General features: G+C 40.0%; 1 protein-coding gene across 1 annotated transcript; it reads right to left on the reverse strand.

Moving 5' to 3' along the window:
- Positions 1–230: 230 nt before the first annotated feature.
- trip11 (thyroid hormone receptor interactor 11) lies at positions 231–21,661 on the reverse strand. The gene is made up of 21 exons (XM_044047468.1): positions 21,028–21,661; positions 18,148–18,224; positions 17,350–17,460; positions 16,460–16,756; positions 16,013–16,081; positions 15,440–15,605; positions 14,855–15,178; positions 14,605–14,645; positions 14,397–14,501; positions 13,854–14,051; positions 10,475–13,504; positions 10,056–10,196; positions 9,632–9,825; positions 8,838–9,001; positions 8,534–8,637; positions 8,324–8,423; positions 7,146–7,227; positions 6,456–6,570; positions 4,009–4,131; positions 2,822–2,960; positions 231–2,321 (listed from the first exon to the last, which is right to left on the reverse strand). Exons 1-21 carry the CDS (start codon positions 21,164–21,166, stop codon positions 2,104–2,106), a joined length of 5,937 nt encoding a protein of 1,978 aa, XP_043903403.1. The 5' UTR covers positions 21,167–21,661; the 3' UTR covers positions 231–2,103.
- Between the last annotated feature and the right edge of the window lie 1,445 nt (positions 21,662–23,106).

Raw genomic sequence — 23,106 nt, forward strand, 5'->3', positions numbered from 1 at the left:
CAGCGGCGCAGTCACTGCTGCTGCTCCTCAGTGCACTGTTGGGGGCAAAAGGCAGAAAGCAAACACAGTGACTGTCTGTTTTTCCACAGATACAAACATCCTCCCTCCTCTTTAACTCCATACACATCTGAATCACTGAACATCTGGCGCGGCCAACGCAAACTATCCACGCAGTAGTAGCCACATCTGGTTTGACCGAACACAAAACAAATGACAACACCAGTGCGGGGTCAGGACAACACTTTTATTTGATTCTGAAAATCCAATTAAGCCAGAGGTAATTAAATCTCAAAGATCATCCAAGTTCAACTCCTTTTTTTTGGACACATCAGAGTTTCAGTTTTTTTTGGCATCTACGAAAAACATCTTTTACAGTGTGAGGATTTACAGTTTTTACATTATATCAATCTGGGGGAGGAAAAAAAAAAACCCTGTAACATTCCTTTTGCTGCGGCAGCTGACTGATGTCTGTACAAAAATGTAGCTCACCTTACAGCCATAACCATCTCTTTTAATGTGCATTTATTTTTTACATTTTGTAAATATATAATATATATATCGACCATTTACAATCCTGATTTTACAACTAATCTGATTAGCAAAAATGCAGGCACTTCACTTCCACAACTCCCTTTGTGCCTATAAATAGGGAAAAAAAATAAATCAAAAAACACCCATTTACATATATATAACTATATAATAGTACTTTACTATATAAGATAGTAGCAGGCTCAAGCCTCTGATCAACCACAGTCTGCAGTCACGGCCATAATTACAACGCTTGTTGCATATCACAGTCTGACTGTCTGGAGGAGACGAGATTTAGTCTTTATGGTTTGAACAGATGTAGTGAACCGCATGAATGTGCACAAAGGCTTCTGACGGAGAGAGGCTTCAGGGGGAAAGCTCTGGGTCAGAAACGCACAGCGCTGCATTGTTGAAAAGAGCTGAGGAAATAAAAGCGAGGAGATAAAATAATTAGAGGGGATGAATGTTGGAGGACACCGGAGGGTTCCTCCTGCAAAGACGTGCAGATTAGACTGGATTCACGTGTACTGAAGCACACAAGGTCAAGAATGACAATAAGGAATAAAAATGTAGTGGAGAATCAACAAAGTAAATTTGGTAACACTTAACATCGCAGTACAGTAAATACAGGGTAATAGTATGGTAATAAATTTCTTCTAGGTTGCAAAAACTCTTCATGGAAATTAAACAAGAAATGTGGAATATTTTACTCAGCATTCATGTTTTTGTTTTTAAGCATTGACAAAATTCTACTCACAAATTAATCTGTATCATGTTTTTTGTTTAAATTGCATCATTTTGTTTTGTATATTTGTATATAATGCAGTTCCTTTTAAGTATCCAAAATGTCCAATTCATTCTCATAATGTCCCTGCTCCTTTGCAACCCTAAATAGGGAGGTAATATTATGGTAATAACATCATTTTTATGGCGCGATTGTCGGGAGGTAATAACAATGATAATAGTGTGATATATGGAGACCATATTATAGAAATCATGAATTAGGTCAGGATCAGTGTAATGTTTGGGAATCAAAATCAACACCAACTATATTACTTAGTTAAAATTCACCCTTTCTTAAGTCCTGCATAGATCATAACCAAGCTATTACTTGGTGAGTATTGCTATTAATGGTATTACCATGTTACTTCTCTGTAACAAACTTATTGTCATACTACAACTATATTTTTTACTGTGCTCTAATGTTAAGTGTTGCGTTCAATCTGAACGACCCACTCTTGTGAAGTCACTTCAGTGAACTTTCCCCTCTTGTGTGTAAACACCATGGACTTAATTAACACCTAGCAATAATGTAGAATATATGTTTACTTATGTGTAAAAGGAGACGGTGTTGCATAGAACAGTAACTGCTACTATAACTGATTTAAAAAAAAAAAACTCCCAAAAAAGGGAATATTAAACTTTTATGAATAGTCATATTTTATTTTAGCAGAAAAAATAAAATAAAGTAAAATAAAGCAGCAGTTTTGGAGCAGACCTGCCCAAATATCTCAGGCTGTGTAGTGTCAAAATCTTTCTCCGATGAGTTTAAGGCGTCTAACTGTCGTCGTCTGATCACTGCTTTAACAAATCTTTGAGCACGGCTCCAGCACTGGCCTCGGCAGAGACCGGCACAGGAGTGAAGGAGGGCAGGGCGTCAGAGATGGGCTTCATCAGCAGGTGACTAGAGCTGGAGCCACCGGAGCTGGAGCCACTGACCAGGGGCACCGCTGCTGAGCGAGGGGCCAGGAAGGGGTTAGAGTCACCAGCTCGTTTTAGGGAGGCTGCAGATCCTGAAAAGAGAGGATTCGATTTCAATATGATTTCATGCGGTGTGGGATTGAAGGGAATGAACATTACCGCCGGTCAAAAAAACAGTTTAATGCTGGGTTTACGACCAGGAATGTGTAAAATCGTAATTCAGTTCAGGGTAAAATGATTGCACTGCAGAGAAAAATGTCAGGGTCAATCATCATTGGTGGTGACGACAAAACTAGGGCTGTGCTTTCAAAAACGCCAATACTTTTGTCAAACTTCCTCTGTCACATTATACCAAAAATGTGTCGCCATTCGATATCAAATTTCGGTACCTAAAGAGTTTATCCCAGCTCATTCTTTAAATCAGAAGAGGAAGACGAGTGTAAAAACCTGTGTGCGAGTTTCTGTGTGTGGTGTTTTGAGAGGCTGACACTTGTCTAATGTGTAATTGTTTTGTTTAAACAGCTGTGCCACAAGACAGTTAGGTGTTAACCATCTATATTAAGCAAGTTCATCCAGGTAAAAGCTCTTTTACCTGAGCTGGAAACAGCACCGCTGATCCTTCTCAGAGGTGGGGCACTCAAAGACTTGATTTCATGGGCTGGAAGCCTCGGTGCGGGCAGAGAGGGCGTTGACTCCATCTCTAGGAACTTTACAAACATCTCCGAGAAAGACTGCAACAAAGAACAGGATGGTGCAAAATTTTTGTTTTTACAAGGTCTGTGAGTCCACTCAGTTTTTGAGGTAACACAACTGGAAAACAAATGTTTTTAGAGCTAATTACTCTAGAGCAGGCATGTCCAAGGTCCGGCCCGCAGCCCCCAGCTTCATTTTATAATATATTATTTATGGCCAGGGACGGACAAAAAAAAAAATCGACCTTGATCACGTGTCACCCCTATTAGCTCAACTGGTAAGGAATTGCGCTTTGAAAGACCAGACCAGAGTCCCGGGTTGCTATATGCACTCAACTCATTACATTTCCATTTAAAAATGATAATTGTGACAATGAAAATTACATTTTTATAAAACAATGCATTTGTATGTAAATGTTACTGTTAAAAAAAAAACAGGGGAAAAAATGGACCATTGGCCCCTGGAAATCTTTACATTATCAAATATGGCCCTTTGTCGTCTTTTAATGTTGCATTACTTGACCAGATGCATCCAAGAATAGTGGAGCTGCAAGTTGAAGGAAACAGCAGCAGCTGTTATCGACACATGCAGGTGCATAATCGGGCGGCTGTTCAGGAAAGGTTGGATTTGATTTATGTTCTATTTGCAGAGCACACATTTTCAATAATGTGCATTTACATTTGTGAGAAACCAAAAATGGGCAGGTGATTAAAATATGGCGATATGTCCGGATTTATTTTTTAGCAGTAGAATCCACTTCTGAAACTTTTTGTATATGCTTCTTGTTTTTTCCTCCATTCCTCCATAGTGAAAGTGTAAAGACTTATCTGACAATGGTTTCAATGTAGTGGTAATTTGTTTATATTTAAAAGTTACCCGCTACAGCTTTAAAATTCTGAGTAAGAATCTGGGTCACCACCAAAGTCTTCATCGGGCCATACTCTACACCCACCAGAAAATGTAATCAAAATCCGTCCTCTACTTTGTGAGTTTACTGCTCACAAACAAAAACATGAACTCCTTGGCAGATACAACAATACAAACTGTGTCTATGAAGTAGAAGAACATTCATGTTGTGTATCTTACTGAGTTGAGCCCTTGGCCACTGGTGGGTCTGTTTGGAGTGTTCGGGACACTTTGAGCCCCTCTGCCTCCCAGCAAGTTTGACATCCATCCAGAGAGACCGCGCTGTACGTCCTCCTCCAACATCTGGACAGACAAAAGGTGAGACAAGTGAAGGAAGTGAAGACAGAGGTTATGACACTTTCAGGGGAAGCTGAGATAACATTAACATTTCCTTTCATCTACAGAAGTCATTTATCCTTACTTGACCAAAAAAATGTTCTATTCTATTCTGGACTTCATTTAGGCTATTTTCTGTTAATTGGTTTTGGTTTGTTAATGCCTGAGGACACACTCTGGGAAGTTAGTTTGTTATTAAGTTATGGACCAGCTCCCTGTTTTCTTCGTGTGGCTTTATAATTCACTGTCATTCTTACTCCCGATTCAGCTTGATATGCGATGAATGTATGGAGCAAAGATTCTGAATGTATAGGCACTACAGTGAGGGGGTAAGTTCTGCTCCATGAAGACCAAATGTGAAAGAAGGGTTGATTTTGTGGACCATAACCATAAGTAGAGTGGAAAATTTAAATAGCACCAACAGAGGATGAGGGGGAAAAAAAAGAGTGGAATGACCTCCATCACAATAACAATTGGTCTTATGTGCAGTTGTAATCACATTTGCAATGTATCTGTTTTCCTTTAAGAGTGTTGGGTAATTTACTTGGATGGTGTCCCACAGGGCTCCAGCCAGGAGATCTGCGTAAGGAAATACTTTTCGTTCTCTAAGAGGATTTTCAGGGGCTGCTGAAGTTCAAAGTTAGTGTTGAACAATGAGTCTTGTAGTTGATAGTCTCTTAAGGACATGTTAGACACTGGAATGTTGTGTCACAGGCAGATAGACCCCTGTGAATAATAGAATCAAGTCACCACAGCAGATCATCTGCCTCCTGTTTTCAGGGATCTGCACACATACACAACACACTCTATTGGTGATGACTGTGTCAGATATAAACAGGTCATCTTTAAAATGTTTTAACTATTAGTTCAACCTTTTTCACTTGAACTTTTCCTGATGACGATAAACTTTTTTGCCACCAGGACTAGGTTTCCAAAGGAATGCCATTATTTCATAATCACTGTTGTGTTTTTGCGAGTGAGCTGTAAATCTGAGACTTGGACTCGAGTCAGATTCAAAGAGTCAAGTTATTTTTACAGGCTGTCACAAACAACTTATAATGTGTTAATTATTGAGCTTCACAGCCTCTGCTGTTTCTAGCTTGTAGAGTCAGACTGGTTGTTTTCCCCTGTTTTCAGTCAGAGTCTGCGACTGACATTGGTGAAACATAACAGATTTTTTTGGTTGTTTTTCCATCTAATTATTATTATTAATTTCTTACAAAGTAAAGTAAAAAAATAGGATACTAGGGTAGGGAAAACAAGTACCAACTGAGAAAATATTGAACTCTTGAAGTAACACCATATCACCATTGTTAGGTCGAGCAAAGTCGGCTGCAAGGTTTTCGCAGGAGGCAGATTTACTACCAATAAGATAATATTCTCTCTCATCATCCTCCTCTTCCTCATATATACTTCACGCACGGGTATAGTGAAATTAGAATAAGATGGAGCGAGAGATGAGGTGACTCCGGTCAAAATTCCCCTCCGATCAAATACCCTGGTAATTACAGTAGAATAGTATTTCTAATTTTCCTCCAACTACCACCAGAGGAAGCTCGCTTACCACTGATGGTGCTGGTGCCAATCCCAGCTGACATAGGGTAATAGGCGGGGTACACCCTGGACAGGTCGCCAGTCCATCACAGGGACAAATAGATACAACCAACCATCCACTCTAACATTCACACCTATGGTCATTTAAAGTGTCTATTTTTAATTTGCCTAATCCCCAAATCTGCATGTTTGTGGGAGGAAACCGGAGAACCCAGAGAAAACCCATGTACAAATGAGGAGAACATACAAACTCCATGCAGAAAGACCCTTGTTCAAGTAAAAGAATTGAGATGAAAAATAAAAGCACAAAAACCTGAGATATAAAAAGATAAAAAAGATAGTATTAAATGTCTTAACAAAGATGGAATGATGAATCTTTACACATTTAATGTATTTGTACCAATACAGGGTTGTACATATATTTATTTGTGGCCAAACTTTAAGAGCTATGCAACCAAAAACAGATCAAGTAGAAAACATAAACAAACAAACAGCTTTTCCCCCACAGACAACATTAGCCAGGATTTAAATGTTACGACACAAGGCAGCAGTTGTATTTTTGTGCTCATTGGTCTGGAACATAGAGAATATGGAACAGAGCCACAGTCGTTGCTCAGTGACTGTTTAAAAAATGTCATACTGCAGTTAATTATTTTTTTTTATATTTATACCAACTCCCACATAGCAATGTGATTTCTGAAGCAAATACTTGGAATACGAGTCAAGAAATCTCTCACCTTATCAACGTCTTCTCGGCTCAGACCCAGAACACTTCCCATGAGCCTCAGCACGTCAGCGCGCTTGGCTTTAGGCGTGTGGAAGTATCCCAAGAACAGGTTACGCATCAGGACTCTGGAAACAGACCATGAATAACATGAGTGTGACGTAATTCCAGGTTTCAGCAAATGTAGCCTCGGTCTTGTTTTTCATTTCAGCTGCAAAAACTTAAAAATAAACCAAAAAATATAAGTATTTCATTTGAATACTGGTTTCCCCTTTGGGAAACTGAGGCACATGTGATTTATTTGGAGCAGTTTCATCACTGAGCGCTTACTTAATGATGACGCAAGAATACACATGTTTTTTTTTTTTTGTTGCTGTCCAGGGAAAAACCATATTTCTACAAAATGTCAAGATTTTATGAGCCAAGAAACACAGCTTTGGATTCAGCTTTGTGACAATAAATTAACCTGGTAAAGCATTTTTCAGGATTTTCAGGGTTTTATCAAAACCCTAAGATAAATTAACTTTTACTCAACATATAAATCGCAACTTTCAATTGAAAAATAAACAAATTAAGAGATAAATACCTTTAAACTTTGACGATTACAGCGGAGACAAAAAATCACATTAGTATTTAATCATAACGTCTTCTAACTTAATGAAGGAATGTCTGATACTCCAAACAGTGACAGGGCTGAACTTACTTATCAATCTTCCCCTCAGTGCTGTTCAGAAGATTCATCACTTTCTTCTGCGCCTCCTCCAACATCTCCTGTCTCACATCCACTGCAACACACCAACACACACGAGTATATAAGAGTACAACTGAATCATTTTGGTCCATGTTGAATAAATAAAAACAGAGGTTATGCAATTAATACAATTCGGAGAAAGAGAGACATGAGAAACTGATTTCTCTTGAAGTAATGTCATGCAAGCGAGGGATTATTTTACTGTCCACATGTTTGATGTTAGTTTCCAAGCAGAATAATGTGTTCCTTTTTACTTCAGTGTTACAAAAACAATCATAATTTTAAAAATCTGTATTAAAATCTAGGACTGCAAGCAGCACAAAAACAGGTCCTCGCACCACTTAAAGAATGTCGGGGTTTAGAGTGACACTGACACAAAGATGCTGCTCTGCTTGTGCAACACATTTTTATGACTTCATTAGGAAAGTCTACAGATGATAGACACCAAGTGAACGTTTAAGTCAATCTAATTAACTGTGTAGGAGGAGTTTACCTAAGCACAATGTGTGGAAATGAGCAAAATGATCAAAAAACGTTTTCATTTTATTTCAAAATGACTGACGTTATCCTGAGAAATGTAATCTCTTTTCATTTCCAAATGCTTAGAAAAGTCTGCGGATAATGGAAATATATTCAAGATATACCAGTTACTTATTTTCGTGAATTTTGTTTTCATAGAAAATCAACTATTAATAGACCCAATGTAAATTTCCCATAGGTGATAAAGCAAAGCAGCAGCCTTAAACAAATGTCTGAGAATTTGCTGTGAGGTAATGGTCATATCTGAGGGTGATAAGAGGGAAATGTTAGTGCGACACCCTGGTTTTTAATGTAGTTTCACTTATTTTGTCTGCTATTCAGCCCTTGATATAAATGATAACATAGAAAAATACGACCCTAGGAAAAAGAGAAAATGTTAAAAAAGCTGCTGAAGGATGGTGGGTGCACCTGAAATAAATGATGTAGAGTGAGGTTATGATGTTAAAACCAAAAGGACATAAAACATCTTGACAGACATTTGTTTTTTTACAACCTTGTGAGAACACCTTTATTTTGCTGTAAAACTCTAGGACTGAATTTTATTAGGAAAACAGAAAAAGGACTTAAATCTTGTGCAGACGTTGGCTCACCCTGTTTCTTCAGGTCTTCCATTTGCTCCTCCTTCAGATCAAGCTGATCGGTGAGACGAGATGCTGAATCTAGAGCAGCGTTGGCCTCGTCGAGGTTCAACTGAAATATGAATCATCAAAAAATATGTACTTTAAGGCTTCACTGTTGACAGTTAATATTGCCTATAAATAAAGTGAATGGATTCTCTGATCAGTTATTGATTGGTTTACCTGAAGGGCAGACGCTTGGTCTTCAAGCCTCTGAGCTTTTTTCCTCCACTCCTCCTTCTCCCTCTTCAGTTTTTCCAGTTCTGCTGAGTACATGGCTTTCTCCTCTGAATGTGACCAGAGAATAGAACTGTTAATATAAAACTTCATTTCTAAATAACAACAAACTGCATTTAAAAGCCACCGGATTCTCTAATTTCTACAAGCATGATGGTCAAAAATGTCTACAATACAAGGTAACGTTTGAGTGCTGTAATATCTAAGTGTGCACTGCTGTGAATAATAAAGTTGTAGACTGCTAACTCACCTTGTTGGAATTGCTCTAGCACCATCTGTAGGTTGGAGAGCGACACTGCATACTGATTGACCTGCTCCTGGGAGGTTCGGAGTTTTGTGAGTGCATCGTCTCTGTGCTTCACCACGACATTCAGCTGCTCCTGCAGAGATTCCACCTGCATGGTGGCCTGTTGGCTGTTGACAGCAGGAAGACAAGTGAAAACACAGCAGTAAACACAAGATAAATAAAAAGTTGTTTTCCACCAAATTGGCACAAGACAGTTCTCATGGTGGCTAGAAATTGAAGCAAGACTTAACTGTAAAACGTTCGGGGCCACAAACAAAACTAAGATAGAGACCGTTTAAAACATAAAAAGAAAGGGCAGATTATTAAATTAAATACTCTGCAGGTCGTCATAACCACATGACGCTTCTTTACATTTATTTAATTGCTGAAGAAATTTGAGATTTGCAAAATAACCGATACATCTGTAACACTGCTGCACTTCATTCAAAATACCAAATAGAGCCTTGAGGGGCCCTTTACGCAGTAAACTAACTAACTAGTACTAACTAACATCTACTAACTAGTAGAAAAAGGAAAGGAAAGGGATGCAAACAGACAGAACAAAGACACAGGTTGAACACTCAATAGTGATAAAAGAAGTCCAATAACTTAGCACTGAGGCTACTTTAAATCGTTTCTAAATTATTTACGGTACTTATTTTCTCTGCTGGTATATCTCTGTCAAAAAAGATTAATGTTAATGCATCTAAATTAGTTATTTTTATTATTACACTGTTTATTACACAGTTTTTGCCAACCTGGCATTCTCCACAGCACTTGAGGAAGTCGCCAGTTTCTCTTCCAGCATTGACACACGCCTTCTTAGCTCAGTCTCCCTGTATTCAGCAGCGACAGCTTCCCTCGTGTACGAGTCCTCGATCTCCAACAGGTGATTACGCAACCTTTCCAGCTCCAAGTTGAGACGCTGCTCTTTGTCGCGCGTGTGCTGAAGCTATGAAGGAAACAGAAACACAGTCACGTGTCCACAATATACTGTGTACAATGTATCTGTGTTTGAATTTGAGGTGTATTTACTTTGGGGTTTATAAAAATGTATATTTAAACAGCAGACTGATGTAGAAACTCATTTTGAATGTGTCTTGAACATAAAAAGCCTAACACTGAGCTCAAAGAGATACAAATCCTACACAGTTATAAAAAAGTATGGTGATGTCTTCTTACCTCACTCTGAATAGCACTGGTCTCCATTTGTTTCTGCTTGAGTGCCATCATCATCTGATCCCTCTCCTGCTGAAATGCCACAGCTTTCTGTTGCATGGACTTGAGTTCATTCAAGAGCTGATTCAGTTCACCAGATTTACCCTGAGTCACATCATCAGAGAAAGAACAGAGGACAATAAATAAATCAGTTTATTAATCAGTACATTGTTCTAAAATGTTAAGATGGGTGCATTTTTCCATCAGGAGACATAAGTAATAATCAAGCCACTAACCCTAACAGTGTTATATTGCAATGAGCTATACGGGACATTAAATGATCCATCACAAATACATGTAACCAACTGATAGTATCAAACATTTTTCCTGCAGTTTAACTAAATAATAGCAGGGAAAACAGAAGAAAGACGTTGAAGTCTTACCTGCTCTTTGTCCTTGAGCATCCTCTCCACGGTCGCATACTTCTCACTCATTGCAGTCAGTTCAAACTCCTTCTCCCTGAGCAGGAGGGAAACCTGCATGTTGGTTTCCTGCAGTGCTCTAAACTCGGACTCCTTTTCTCGTGAGCGTGCAGCTACAAGCTCGTTCTCCTCTTTGAGCTTCTTCACATCCATTTCCAGAATGAGAGCGCGCTCTTTCAGGTTGGTGACGGCCTGTTTCAACACCTCATTGTCATTCTCTCGGTTGCGAAGTGTCTCGCTGACCTGAATTAGTTGGTCTCCTTTGGTTTTGATGAGCAGGTCCTTCTCCCTCACTGACCTCTGCTGAACATCCAGCCTCTCTTGGATCTGTCGGATCTCCTCAGTCTGACTTCTCTGCTCATTCTCTGAGGCAGAGGCTGAGTTAGAGAGCCTGTGGTTGTTCTCCTGAAGAGTCCTGATCATGTTTTCTTTCTCAGCTAACTGTCCTCGCAATCGTACAAGGTCTTCCTGTAGTTGATTGGTGTTAACAAGCGTAGCTGTCTGCAGGCTGGGAGGATCAGCTGTGAGAGAATGTTCACTAGACTGAGTGACAACAACTTCGGGACTCTGTGCTACACTGTCCAGTTTACCCAGCAGGACATCTTTGGTGGAGCTGAGCTGTGTGATGGTCTGCTGGACCTGTGCGAGTTCCTGACCCAGACTTCCCAGCCTCCTCTCTTTCTGCTCATAGCTCTGGATCAGCCGAGCATAGTCCACGGACAGCTTGGAGCTACAGTCACTGTCAGCGTTTACCTGACCCTGCAGTTTGATCAGCTCATCCTGCAGCTGGGCTGACTCGTGCTGCATGTTCTTGACCGTTGTGATCACCTGCTGCTTCCACTCTTCCATCTTCTTCACCTGCTGTTTCAGCGTGTCCCTCTCTTGCAGAAGCTCCTCAAACTGGTTACTGCTGACACCACTTGAGCCTGGACAAGAATCTCCTCCTGAGGTCTGCAAGACAGTCACCAGGGTTTGGCACTTCTGAGTCAACGCGTCAATCTCGATGTCCTTCTCCCTGATGATGCGGGACAGGTTCTGGATAGTTTCCTTGAACATCTCCTGGCTTCCTGAGGGGTCACTCATATTGGCGAGCCGCTGATTCTCCTGCTGGAGCTTCAGCAGAGCTGCTTCCTTCCCCGCCATGATGTCCATGAGGCGGTGATAGTCTGAGCGAAGCTGGCTGTTCTCTCTGGTCTTCTCATTGAGCACAGCGAGCACTTGCTCCCTCTCCACAGCATAAGCCTGCAGCTGCTGTTGTAGGAACATGATATCCTGGCTGTGTCCACCACATCCAACCATGGAGACTCGGGCATGAAGCGCCTGGATCTCAAGATCCTTCTGCATGATCATCTGGGAGAGTTTACCCATTTCATCACGTGACACCACCAACTGATCAAGCTGTTTGGTCAAGGAGAGGTTCTTCTCATTCAACTGGCTGATTTCAGTTTCTTTCTCCTTCATGCCTCTCACCAATTTTTCTATCTCCACCTTTGATAAATCATGCTTTTCATTGCCGTACTCCTGATTTAGAGACTGGGTCTTATCCTCCTGCAGGATGACTTCTCCTTGTACAGATGGACAGTCAGCACTAAGCCGATCAACTGTCTGCTGCAGGTGAGCTATGTCTTCATCTCTGGCAAGTATCAGTCTATCATAGTTAAGAGTGGTCTGCTGAAGGCGAGCGTGGGCTTCCTCGAGTTCACTCTGTTGAGCCTGCAGAGACTCCTGCGACAGAAGCAGAGAGGCCTGCTGCTCCTCAGTGGTCCTCCTTAGGGTCTGGACCTCCTCTTCCAGGCCATTCCTGGAGGACTTGAGCTGGGTGATCTCTGTCTCAAGCTCTGTGATGATGTCCAGCATCCTGGGCTCAGCCATAGGTTGAGGTCTGCTCTGCTGATCTCGAATGCGATCAATCTCTTCTTTCAAATGGCTGTTCTCCTCCTTCATTCCTCCTAGCAGCTTATCCTTCTCCTCTAGTGCTTGTCTGAGAGCTTCAGCTTCTTTGGTTGTGACTGAGATGCTCTTCTCCATCTCAGTCTGTATATCTGCAGCATTTTGTTTCAAAGTGTCCATAAAGATGTCCTTCTCTTGCAGCAGATCTGTCAGCTGCTTCTGCCCTGCAACTGTGATTGAAAGCATCTCATTGGTGTCCCTGTGATCAGACGCCAACTGCTCCATGTCTCTCCTCAGCTGGGCTATCTCCAGGTCTTTCACCTGGTTGAGCTTGATGGCACGTTCATGTTCTGTCTGTAAAGCTGAAGCATCCATGGAGCGAGCTCGGGTCAACTCCTCGATGGTTTGCTGGAACTGTTTTGCCTGTTCAGCCAACATCTTCTCAGTCTGCCTCAACTCACCATCCAGCTGAGTTTTCTCCAGCTTCAAAGCTTCGATGCAAATGTCCTTCTCTTGTCCTGTCCTGTTCGCAGCTGCCTGGCTTTCCTTCATCTGCTTGGTTAGTTCCTCCACTTTACCCAGAGCCTGCTCGCTCTCTGCCATCAACTTCCTCTTCTCCATCTTCAACTCATAGTCTGCAGACATCACCTTCTCCTGAGAGCCCCTAATCTCTTCCAGTTCTCTCCTGAGATCGGACAACTCCCTCTCTTTTGTCTCCAACTCTTCTTTAATTCCCAGAGATCGGGTTCCACCTTTGCCTGCCTGGTCCAGTTGAGTCTGAGTAGCAGACAACAGCTTCTCTCTCTCCTGCAAACTTTTCTTCAGCTCTGCCACTTCTCTCCGTGCCTCTATGCTCTGCTCCTGTGCATGCCCCAGTTTGTCTTTTAGCTCCTTCACGTTACGTTCCAAGTCCTGTTTACTCATATGCAGTTCGTTCAGGGTGAAAGCACTCTGGCTTGTTAACTCCTTTTGGGTCTCCACTTCTCGCTCCAGTGTCCTTTTCTGGTCTTTGGCTGAGTTGAGTTCTGCAGTGAGTCTTGTCAACTCTGTCTCTGCCTCCTTCAGCTGTGCAGAGAGCTGCTCCTTCACTGTGATCATGTGCTAGAAATAAAAAAAAAATCCTAAAATCAATAAAGTGTGAATTGAAGGGTTTCTAATTCAATGTGTAATTACTGATACAAGTTTGTTCATTTCTTGTTCAAAACTTAATGTTTTGCCTTGACCTGAAAGATCTGATCATTTTCATCTTGTGTGTTGATGTAGTGATGAAGAACTATGAAGTGATGCCATGGTGACAGTGTCAAGACTATCAAAATCAGATTTTCTATTATCACTCACTGTAAATATTGCATTTATCTGCAATTTCTACAGTCCTTAGATCTGCATGTTTAAACCTAAAAAACAATTACAATAGCTGTGGCATGAAAACAAATGAGTTGATCAGTCAGACCTGCGTTGCCTCCTGGTTTTGATGGTCCAGTTCTTCCAGCTCAGACATCAGAGTGTCCCGTTCCTCCTCGGTGGATCTCAGAGCCTTTTCTCTCCTCTCAAGCTCAACCCTCAGATCCTCCAACAATTCTCCAGAACCTGCTCCATCACTGGAAACATTTTGCTCCTCAGCTACATCCAGTCTTTCTTGTAGACTGATCTGTTAAAATGCATTTAAAAACGTTAAGATCTGATAGAATCTAACAGAAATCAGTTATTTAGATTTTTCATTTTTCTTGACATCAGCACATTAGGTGACATCAAATGCAACTAAACTAATGACTGAAATGAAAAGTTTACGTTAAACCAAACTTCAGTGGACATTAGAAAATAAAAAAATAAAACAATATTATTAAACGACAACAGACATTAAAACAAATATATGACAAAATATGATCACATTCCATGAAGGTGCTGAAAACAGTACTAGACAGTATAAACGTTCTGTGTATTCAGTTACAGATATTTTCAGACAGACATTGGTAAAACATACAGATCAACAAACCTTTTCTTGTTCTAGGTTTTCCTTCTCTTGCCTCAACATCCCAATGATTGTGTTCAGTTCTAAAATGTCGGCATGTTCAACTTCTCCTGATTCCTTTGGTTCAGGCTGAAATTAAAATTCAAGTTATAAAAAGGCATTATTTTGACAAACGTTCCACTCATGCAGTATAATATTTTGTGTGGTTAAAAATACATAAAATATCACTTACATCTGACAGGTTTTTCAATCTTTCGATTTCTTCTTCTGCAGCTGTAAAGTATAGATTTTAGTTAATAAGCAGGTACTTTATGAAAGAAAACATTAAATATATTTGAAGTAAAACGTCCATTAAAATATCCTGTGCTTATACAACACTATTTAGTAGTGTTGTATTAGAAAAGGAATCAGAATCAAGCATTCAGAAAAAAGAGATGTGACTTCTTAGTAAATATTACAGGTATCCTATTATGATAGAATACCTGTAAGGTTTTGTTTCAACACTTGGATTTCATGTTCTAGCTGGGCTTTCTGCAGAGCCTTGCCCTCCTGCTCTTGTACTCGGGTCTGGAGTTCGTCAACAGATGCCTGCAGCCGCATATAATTCTGTAACAGCCCGGCATTTTCTTCCTGGGCTTCATCTTTCTCCAGCTGCAGTGATGCCTGTTTCTTCTGTGCCTCCTCCAGACTGGCAGATAGCTCGGCCAGCTGCTTGTCCCGCTGCTCTGCTGCCTCCTGCAGGGAACTTATGGATTTCTGAAGCTCGGGCAGCTTAGAGGCGTCTGAGGAGGAACTGGTTTGACCACCTGACAAGAAGGATGTGGATGAGACAGTGTATTTGTATTTGTATGCGTTGTTGAGTACCTACAATGATCAAGTTACATTCAAAAGGCAAGTTAAAGAAAAAAAAGGAGTGTCTGGTTGTGATACCTTGTTACAACAACTTTGTAGGAATAGAACACATTTAACATTATGGTACCAAAGCTTAATTTAATTTAGTAAAATCTTATCTCTGCACAACGTTTCATTTCTGAAGTTACTTTAACAAATGTCAAAGTGAGGCTAACCACTATGAATCTGCTCCTCCAGCTCCTCTATTCTCTCCTCGTACTCTGCCAGCTCCTCCCTGTGCCGTCGAGTGACATCGGCCATTTTCTGCCTCTGGGCATCCTGCAATGCTGCCAGTTCATGCTGGTGCTCATCCACCTCTCGACTCATATCCTCTCGCAGCCCCTGTCCCCAAGAAGCAATGACATCATGGTTAGACCCTCAGGATCATTACTGCATGTTGTGCTCATTGGTTGAAAATACAGAGTAAGCATTTCCAACGATTGTTTTCCAGTTTTCTTCTACTCTGTTGTCGGTGTCTCCTCATCAGCCAATTTCAAGAACTCAGACGTCAAAACATTTAGCTGGTTCAGAACATTTCTGATATTTGTACTTTTTGAAGTATATTTTCTTTCTGCAGCTTTTTTTCTCATGGGAAAAAAAGAAAAAGAGGGCAGATCAAAGGCAGAGAAGGTAACGCACACATCAAAGAAATAAACATACAGACAACACTCAACTCAACATTCCAAGCTACATTTTCTAGGGAAATGCACGTTCTAATGAAACATTTTAAAATTTACTTTGACGTTTACCTTAATTGTCCTCTGAAGTTTGAGAATCTCCCCCTGGTCGCCATTACCAGCTCCTGTTGCTGTTGATGCCTGTAATAGAAATATAGGTACAGAGATATGACACACCAGTGATATCTATGAAGAAAACTGATGAAAACTGTTCACAGTGAGGTTAGTGGTACAACCTGTGTACACTGTACAATTCACAAAAATAACTAAAATCGAAAGCATCTGCATGTTTTTATTTTATTTGTGTTTTATAATAAAAATCCTGATCTTCTACTGCTTTATCCTACACATGAGGGTCATTGTATTTTTCTAAGGACATCACAAAGATATATTGGTTACAGGATTGAATAACATGAGCCAGCTTTACTGTACATAAGATCTTCAGCTACAACAAATCCAAATGAAAGTAAAAAAAACAGATACATAACCTCCTGGGTGGATATGGTCATCATTTTTTACCTGAGACATTCGCCTCCAGTGAGCCACCTCCGCCTCCAGGCGCATGACCTCTGTCGACAGCCGATTGATTTCCTGCTGCGACCAGATGACTTCGCTGAGGTCCATTTCGTCGCCGTGGAAACCCTGGTGGGAGCCAGAGGGCTGTGTTAAGTAAGATGAAGACGAGGTAGTGGAGGAGGCAGTGGTGGTGACGGGCAGCACTGCGGGGCTGATGGAGGTGGATTGAGCAGCCTGGTGCAGATTCTGGACTTGTTCCTGGAGTCCACTCTGCCGAGCTTTCAGGTGACTGATCTCCACCTGTGGACAGACATAAATGAATGTGGTGAGCGTCTAAGTTTTGTGATTTCTGGAAAGTAATGAAGATTATTATGTACACTAAAGTAAACAATAAAAAAATCACAAAAATCAGCACTTTTATTTGATGTTTGTGAATGTTTCCTGAAAAATCCTCGAAATGTGGGTTGTACACTAAAACAAAATAATTTTTTTTGTTACCAAATCTGCTTCCAAACATCTCATACACTGATTAGATGTCAAACTCGTGGCCAGTTCCCACAACGATTTACTTCGGCCCACCACTTAATATCAAGATATGATGAGTTATTTCCACTCATTTTGCATCATGAATAAAAAAAATTATTGTGCAACATATATATACCGTTTTTTGAAATTCTGTAAAATATGGTCGCCAATATGATTATGGCAATATCATTATGATATATCGTGATATAATTTTAAGATCATATCACACCCAACCCACCGAACATTTGCTTTTTCCCAAAAAGTTAGAATTTTGTCTTGACGTTATTGGCCCCTTACTGAACTGACCCGATGCTCAGAGTTTGAGACTCCTGATTTATACAAATAATTATAAAGACAAAAGTGCGTACATCTTTCTGGTGAAGAAGAGTTCTGTATTCTGAAGATTGTTGTTTAATCTGAAGCTCTGCTGCCTCCAGCTTCTCCTCCAGCTCTGTGTGCAGCTTTCTTAATCTGTCATACTGCAAAAAAAAGAGAGAACAGAGGAAGTAAATGACACAGAAGCAAGCAAAAGGTCAGAATTTTTACAGTACACACATCAACCCTACCATTACTACCACCACCAAGTCACACAGGAACTAGGAAAGATATGGAGCATACAATCTTGAGGTTGGGGTTTACACTCGGTTATTAAGTTGCTGTTCTGATTTTTGTGGGTTGATGTGCTCTGAAGACAGACTGTGGTAAAGCTCCAAACAAATCTTGTCGTATCCAAGTGTTTAAAACTTTAAAATTGTCACCTATATTTACAACACAGCCAAGAGCATGTAAATAATTTAAGGACCACGTCATACTAAAAACATCAGAACTGTGCGTGTGTAATATAAATTTACACATTTAATCAAACATTTAAATCAACTGATTATCAAGAAAATGTTCACATTTTTCATTCATGGTTGTGTAGGATGTCAAAAATGCTGCTATTTTCAGTTTTTCCCAGTCAGTAACAAATTTTCCGATGACTCCGTTACCATGCGTCACAATTAGAGGCCTTCCTGAGTCGTGGTGCTGTTCATTTCTGTCCTACTGTCATGGCTTTCTAGGTGAAAACCATTATTAATGTTACTACACCTGTACAAGTGAGTGTCAGTGGTGTGAAAGGTCTGCCTATAATTACCCCCCTCGAGTAAATGAAAAAATAACCTGACCTCAGATTTCTGAGTGGAAAATGAAGCCTCCACTTGAGCCAACCTGGAATTGGACACGTGCAGTTCTGTGGTAGCATCTGTAGGTGGAAAATAGAATAAATAAAATAAAACAATCACTTGACAAATATTCTGAAAAAAGATCTCAATTAACACAATAAATTAAACACTGGGTGTGAGATTTGCACAGTGCATGATCAGCAGATAACTGTTAACATTTTCCCCTCATCAATGTTTTAGGCCCTATCCACACAAAAATGTAAACAACTGTAAGCAAATTAGTCACACTCTCTAACACACAAGCACAGATCTGTGTACTTCTGCTCGAAAACAAACACACATGACAGAGCAGGCCGACATTTCTGGAGAGTTATGTGAGTTAACAGCAGATAAGCCAACACATAACATTCATTACAACTGAAACTAAACTCCCGCCTGCGAGATGAACCCACTGACAGAATCAGAATCAGCTTTACTGGCCAAGTAGGAGAGCACAGACGAGGAATCTGACTTTGGTTTTTCCATTTCGCAGTGCAAAAGACAGAAACACGGACAACAAAAACAAACATAGAAGTCAACCATCAAGTTATACAATGGTAGTTTAATTAGTGAGATAGATGGTTTCTCTCTTCTCTACAATAGCAATCATTATACACCAGGGAACCAGGGAAACAAAAGAAGTGTTTCAGTAAAATGCTGAGAAATATACTATAGAATTGTGTGTGTGCACACACACAGGTTTGAGCAGTTATTCTTCAAAGGACAATGCAGTGACTTCCATCATTTGGAAAGTGTTATCCCTAACCTTAACTGTCTGCCCTTAACATAACCAGTTCCTCTGAAATGAGGTTCTGCCTCATCAGGGTGTGTGTTTATGCAAGAAAAGGTCCTAAAGAAGAGATAACAAATACACACACCTACGCAAACAGTTATTTATAGATTATCCAGTGTTTCCTCTCTACTGTGTTAGGATGTAATAATTTTTTGTTCTACAGGAGCTGTGAGTTGGAGATGTATGACCAAAGTTCTCTTTTCCTGCACTTTATCACTTACAGTCTGTTTGCTTCTGACTGATTTAGAGTTTAATTGGATTTTTATAAGCTCTATGATCATTGAAGCTTGAAAAATATTCAAAAACTAAATATCCAGTGGTAATGAATGTATACATTTCCAAAATTAAACAGCATTAAAAGAATTCAATCTGATCATGAGCAACTCTATGTTGCAAAAGGGAAATCAATGCATCTGTGTAACAATCAAGTGATTATCTTCTGAATAAAAACATTTGAATGTTTGCTTTTAGAAATTCCCACCCAACTTAAATAATTTTAACTTAATTTTCAGCTGCTGCTCCAAAGGTAAATGTTGCAAAAGATGAATATGTTTCAATAAAACAAACCACAGACTGTGAGAGGATTAACAACAAACATAAACAGAAGCACAAACTGTAATACAGGTAAACAAAAGCTTCCAGTGGTTTTGCATCATTGTCAGGAGATCATCAATGACCCAGGACAAAGTTTCTATCTTGTGATCCAGAGTCATTCTCAACAGTTGAGAAAGACTTGGGAGATATGGAAGCATAAGTTCTACCAATAGTTCAACTTATAATTAAGAAATTGTACATAACCATATCTGTTGTCAGTTAATGTGGCTTATAGCATGTCACTCAGGAATTTTAGCCTATTCAAGCACAAAGCTACGATGACCTTCTGATGAGCACAAATCTAATCTATGGCTTCTCTCCCATTTTCAACTTTATCCTGAACCAGATGAGGCAGGTGGTGCACATCTTTGAGTTTAGGATGTCTTCTTTTATTGGGAATTTTTTTCCCCCTCTTTCCTCTTCGCTTGCTCATTGTGTGAACTGTTTTCTTTTTATATCTCTTTCTATTGACCTTTCTATGTATTTTGTATTCTTTTTGGCATTTGAAATTGTGACTGCTGTATTGGGATCATTTTCTACACTGTCTTCTCCACATGTTGATATCGTTGTAGTGAGTCAGGCAGATTATTTTTCCTTGCTCCTGGATAGTAGAATACATCAGTGGAAGCATATACATGTCATTTTTTAATAAATGCAAATTCCTCATCAAAACCATCTTCCAGTAAGACATACAGTGACAGCTTCAGTGATGATATTGATTTTGTTCTCTCTCACTGTGTTAGGCTATTCTGTACTGTTGATATTTGTTCTGTAATGTTTAAACTGAATTTCGACGAGTGAGCTTTTACAGACAAATTAGTTTTAGACTGTCTTCAGTTTGACGTGATCAAAATTAGGACTAAAATAATTACTCAGTTAATCGATTACAACTATTTTGATCATCGACTTATCAGTTTGAGTGTTTTCTGATTTTTCAGTTTCTTAAATGTGAATACTTTCTGGTTTCTTTGCTCCATATAACAAAGAGATAATTCAAACAGAATACCTTTGGTTTGTGGACAAAACAAGACATTTGAGGGCATCATCATTTCCACGTTTGATAAACATTGATCGACATTTTTCGACGTTCGATTAATCAAGAATATAATTGTCAGATTACCCGATTATGAAACTAATCGTTACTTGCAGCGCTACATAATGTTCACAATTATGTCAGCTCCCCCAGCCTCTGTGATGCATTTATTATATATATTTGGTTTGCTTTTTAATGTGGCTGCTGTGTATTTATTTCCTTTTAAAAACAAAACATATGCCTTTTAAGCTCCTTTGACAAACAAGGGACAATTTTAAGTGTTATATTGAGAACAGAAACATGACCCCCTAAACCAAACAAAGACTATATTTACAGGTGTGTAATTAAAGTAAAAACTTGATCCTGGTGTGTTATATAATAATGTGATCACCACAGAGAGATAAAATCAGACAGTCAGACTTACCTCCGACTTCTTCCACTCCCTCCAGTAACATGTCTTTGGTAAAGGTTGATATCTGTCCCGTGAAAGACGACAGGCTCCCACCGACCTGCCCCAAAGACTGACCCAGGCCGGAGCCCAGGCCACCAAGCCACGATGACATCTTCAGGGAGTAGGGTTAAAAACAAACTAACTAACTAATAAACAAACAAACAACAACAGAGCAGGGCCGAAGAGTTAGCCGAAGTCAGCCTAGCTTTGTCTCACACAGTGATAGAGTTCGCTTGCTCATTGAGCTCAGCTGTGAACTCTAAACCACAGAGACGCTGCTTTCTCTTAAATCCACCACGAATCTTCCGGAACAAAGTCGCTCTTCAGGCTGAAAGACGCTCATTTAGCAGCGAGCCGGCGGCTAACAACAGCCGAGCGCTTTCACCTGGAGGAATGTGTCGAGGCGAGCGACTTCAGTGACATTTTGTCTCCGTCAAAGAGATGATTTTATTCGACGAGAGCGTCTAAAATCACGCCCGAATCATCTGCGGTATATGTGGTCACCGGTTTTTATTGTTTTAAGGCGAGTCAAAGAGCGGAGCGACAACAAACTGCCACCTCAACTGCAGCCATTATGAGCTCGGCTCGCTGCTGTCAGGTTTGACGTGGACATGGAGCACGGAAGAGGTGCATTGTGGGATACCATCTGGAGGACCAACAAAACAGTGCTGCGTTCAAGGGCCTCAGCGGAGCGTCAGAATCAGTATGTATAGACCTAGGGTCAGGGGTCACATTAGGGCTGAATGATTTTGAATACCTAATTGTGATTATTTTGTCTGAGATTGCGATGTGAATTGCGATACCATATTTGAATTGATTACTTTATATTTATTTATTTATGTATGTTTATTTCGGTCATGACATTTAGATCTCTCATCACACATCAGTGTAGTTCACACATTTTGGCTTTAAGAAATATTGTTAAGAAATATGATTTGAAAGTTGCAGTAGGCTGTAGTGCGATTTTAATAAAACTCTGATTAATTGTTCAGCCCGAGGCCACATACAGTGCAATTTCATCCATCTCCAGTTGAAGCCAGACCAGCAAAATAATAACATAATGACCTATAAACAAGGACTCCAAATATTATATATATATATATATATATGTATGTATGTGTATATGAATATACACATATATATGTATATATATATATATATGTGGTGTAGTGGTTAGCACTCTCGCCTTGCAGCGAGAAGACCCGGGTTCGAGCCCCGGTTGGAACAAGGGCCTTTCTGCATGGAGTTTGCATGTTCTCCCCGTGTGTGCGTGGGTTCTCTCCGGGTTCTCCGGCTTCCTCCCACAGTCCAAAAACATGCAGTGTGGGGATTAGGTAAATTGGACACTCTAAATTGACCGTAGGAGTGAGAGTGAATGGTTGTTTGTCTCTAGTTGTGTGTGGCCCTGCGATGGACTGGCGAACTGTCCAGGGTGTACCCCGCCTATCGCCCGATGTGGCTGAGATTGGCACAGCACCCCCCGCGACCCTCTGGTGGAGGATAAAGCGGTTAGATGACTGACATATATATATATATATATATATATATATACATATACACACTGTAATACCAGGTATAATTTTTCTCAAGAAATTGTTTTGTAAAAAAAATGGCAATTTCAACAATATTATGCCTAAGTTTACCATTTACACATTTGCATTACAACTGCAAAGGTACAAAGCTTTTATTTTTATTCACCCTTTCTTGCTTGTCTTAATTTTATTCATCTCGCTCTCACATATTGTTGTCTTTTGTTGTTTAAAAATAAAAATCTACACAAAATGATGTGTCATGCATAAATAAATGCACCAACGTATTGCAGATACACAGACAAGACTACAACCTGAACCATTGCATTTTAGTCAAGTGAAAATGAAATCTGAATTTCCTACTACAGAAACTGATAAAAGTCTGCTAGTCTCCAAGTCCAACACACAACAACACGATGATGTTACTACAGCATCATCATCATTAGCTTCTTTATACCTGAAAATGTAACAGCTGAGACACAGAGGACAGGTTTCCTCAGGCTGAGCAGAGCTCTGTTATCTA

Source organism: Solea senegalensis, linkage group LG16 (genome assembly GCF_019176455.1).
Source record: "Solea senegalensis isolate Sse05_10M linkage group LG16, IFAPA_SoseM_1, whole genome shotgun sequence".
NCBI lineage: Eukaryota > Metazoa > Chordata > Actinopteri > Pleuronectiformes > Soleidae > Solea > Solea senegalensis.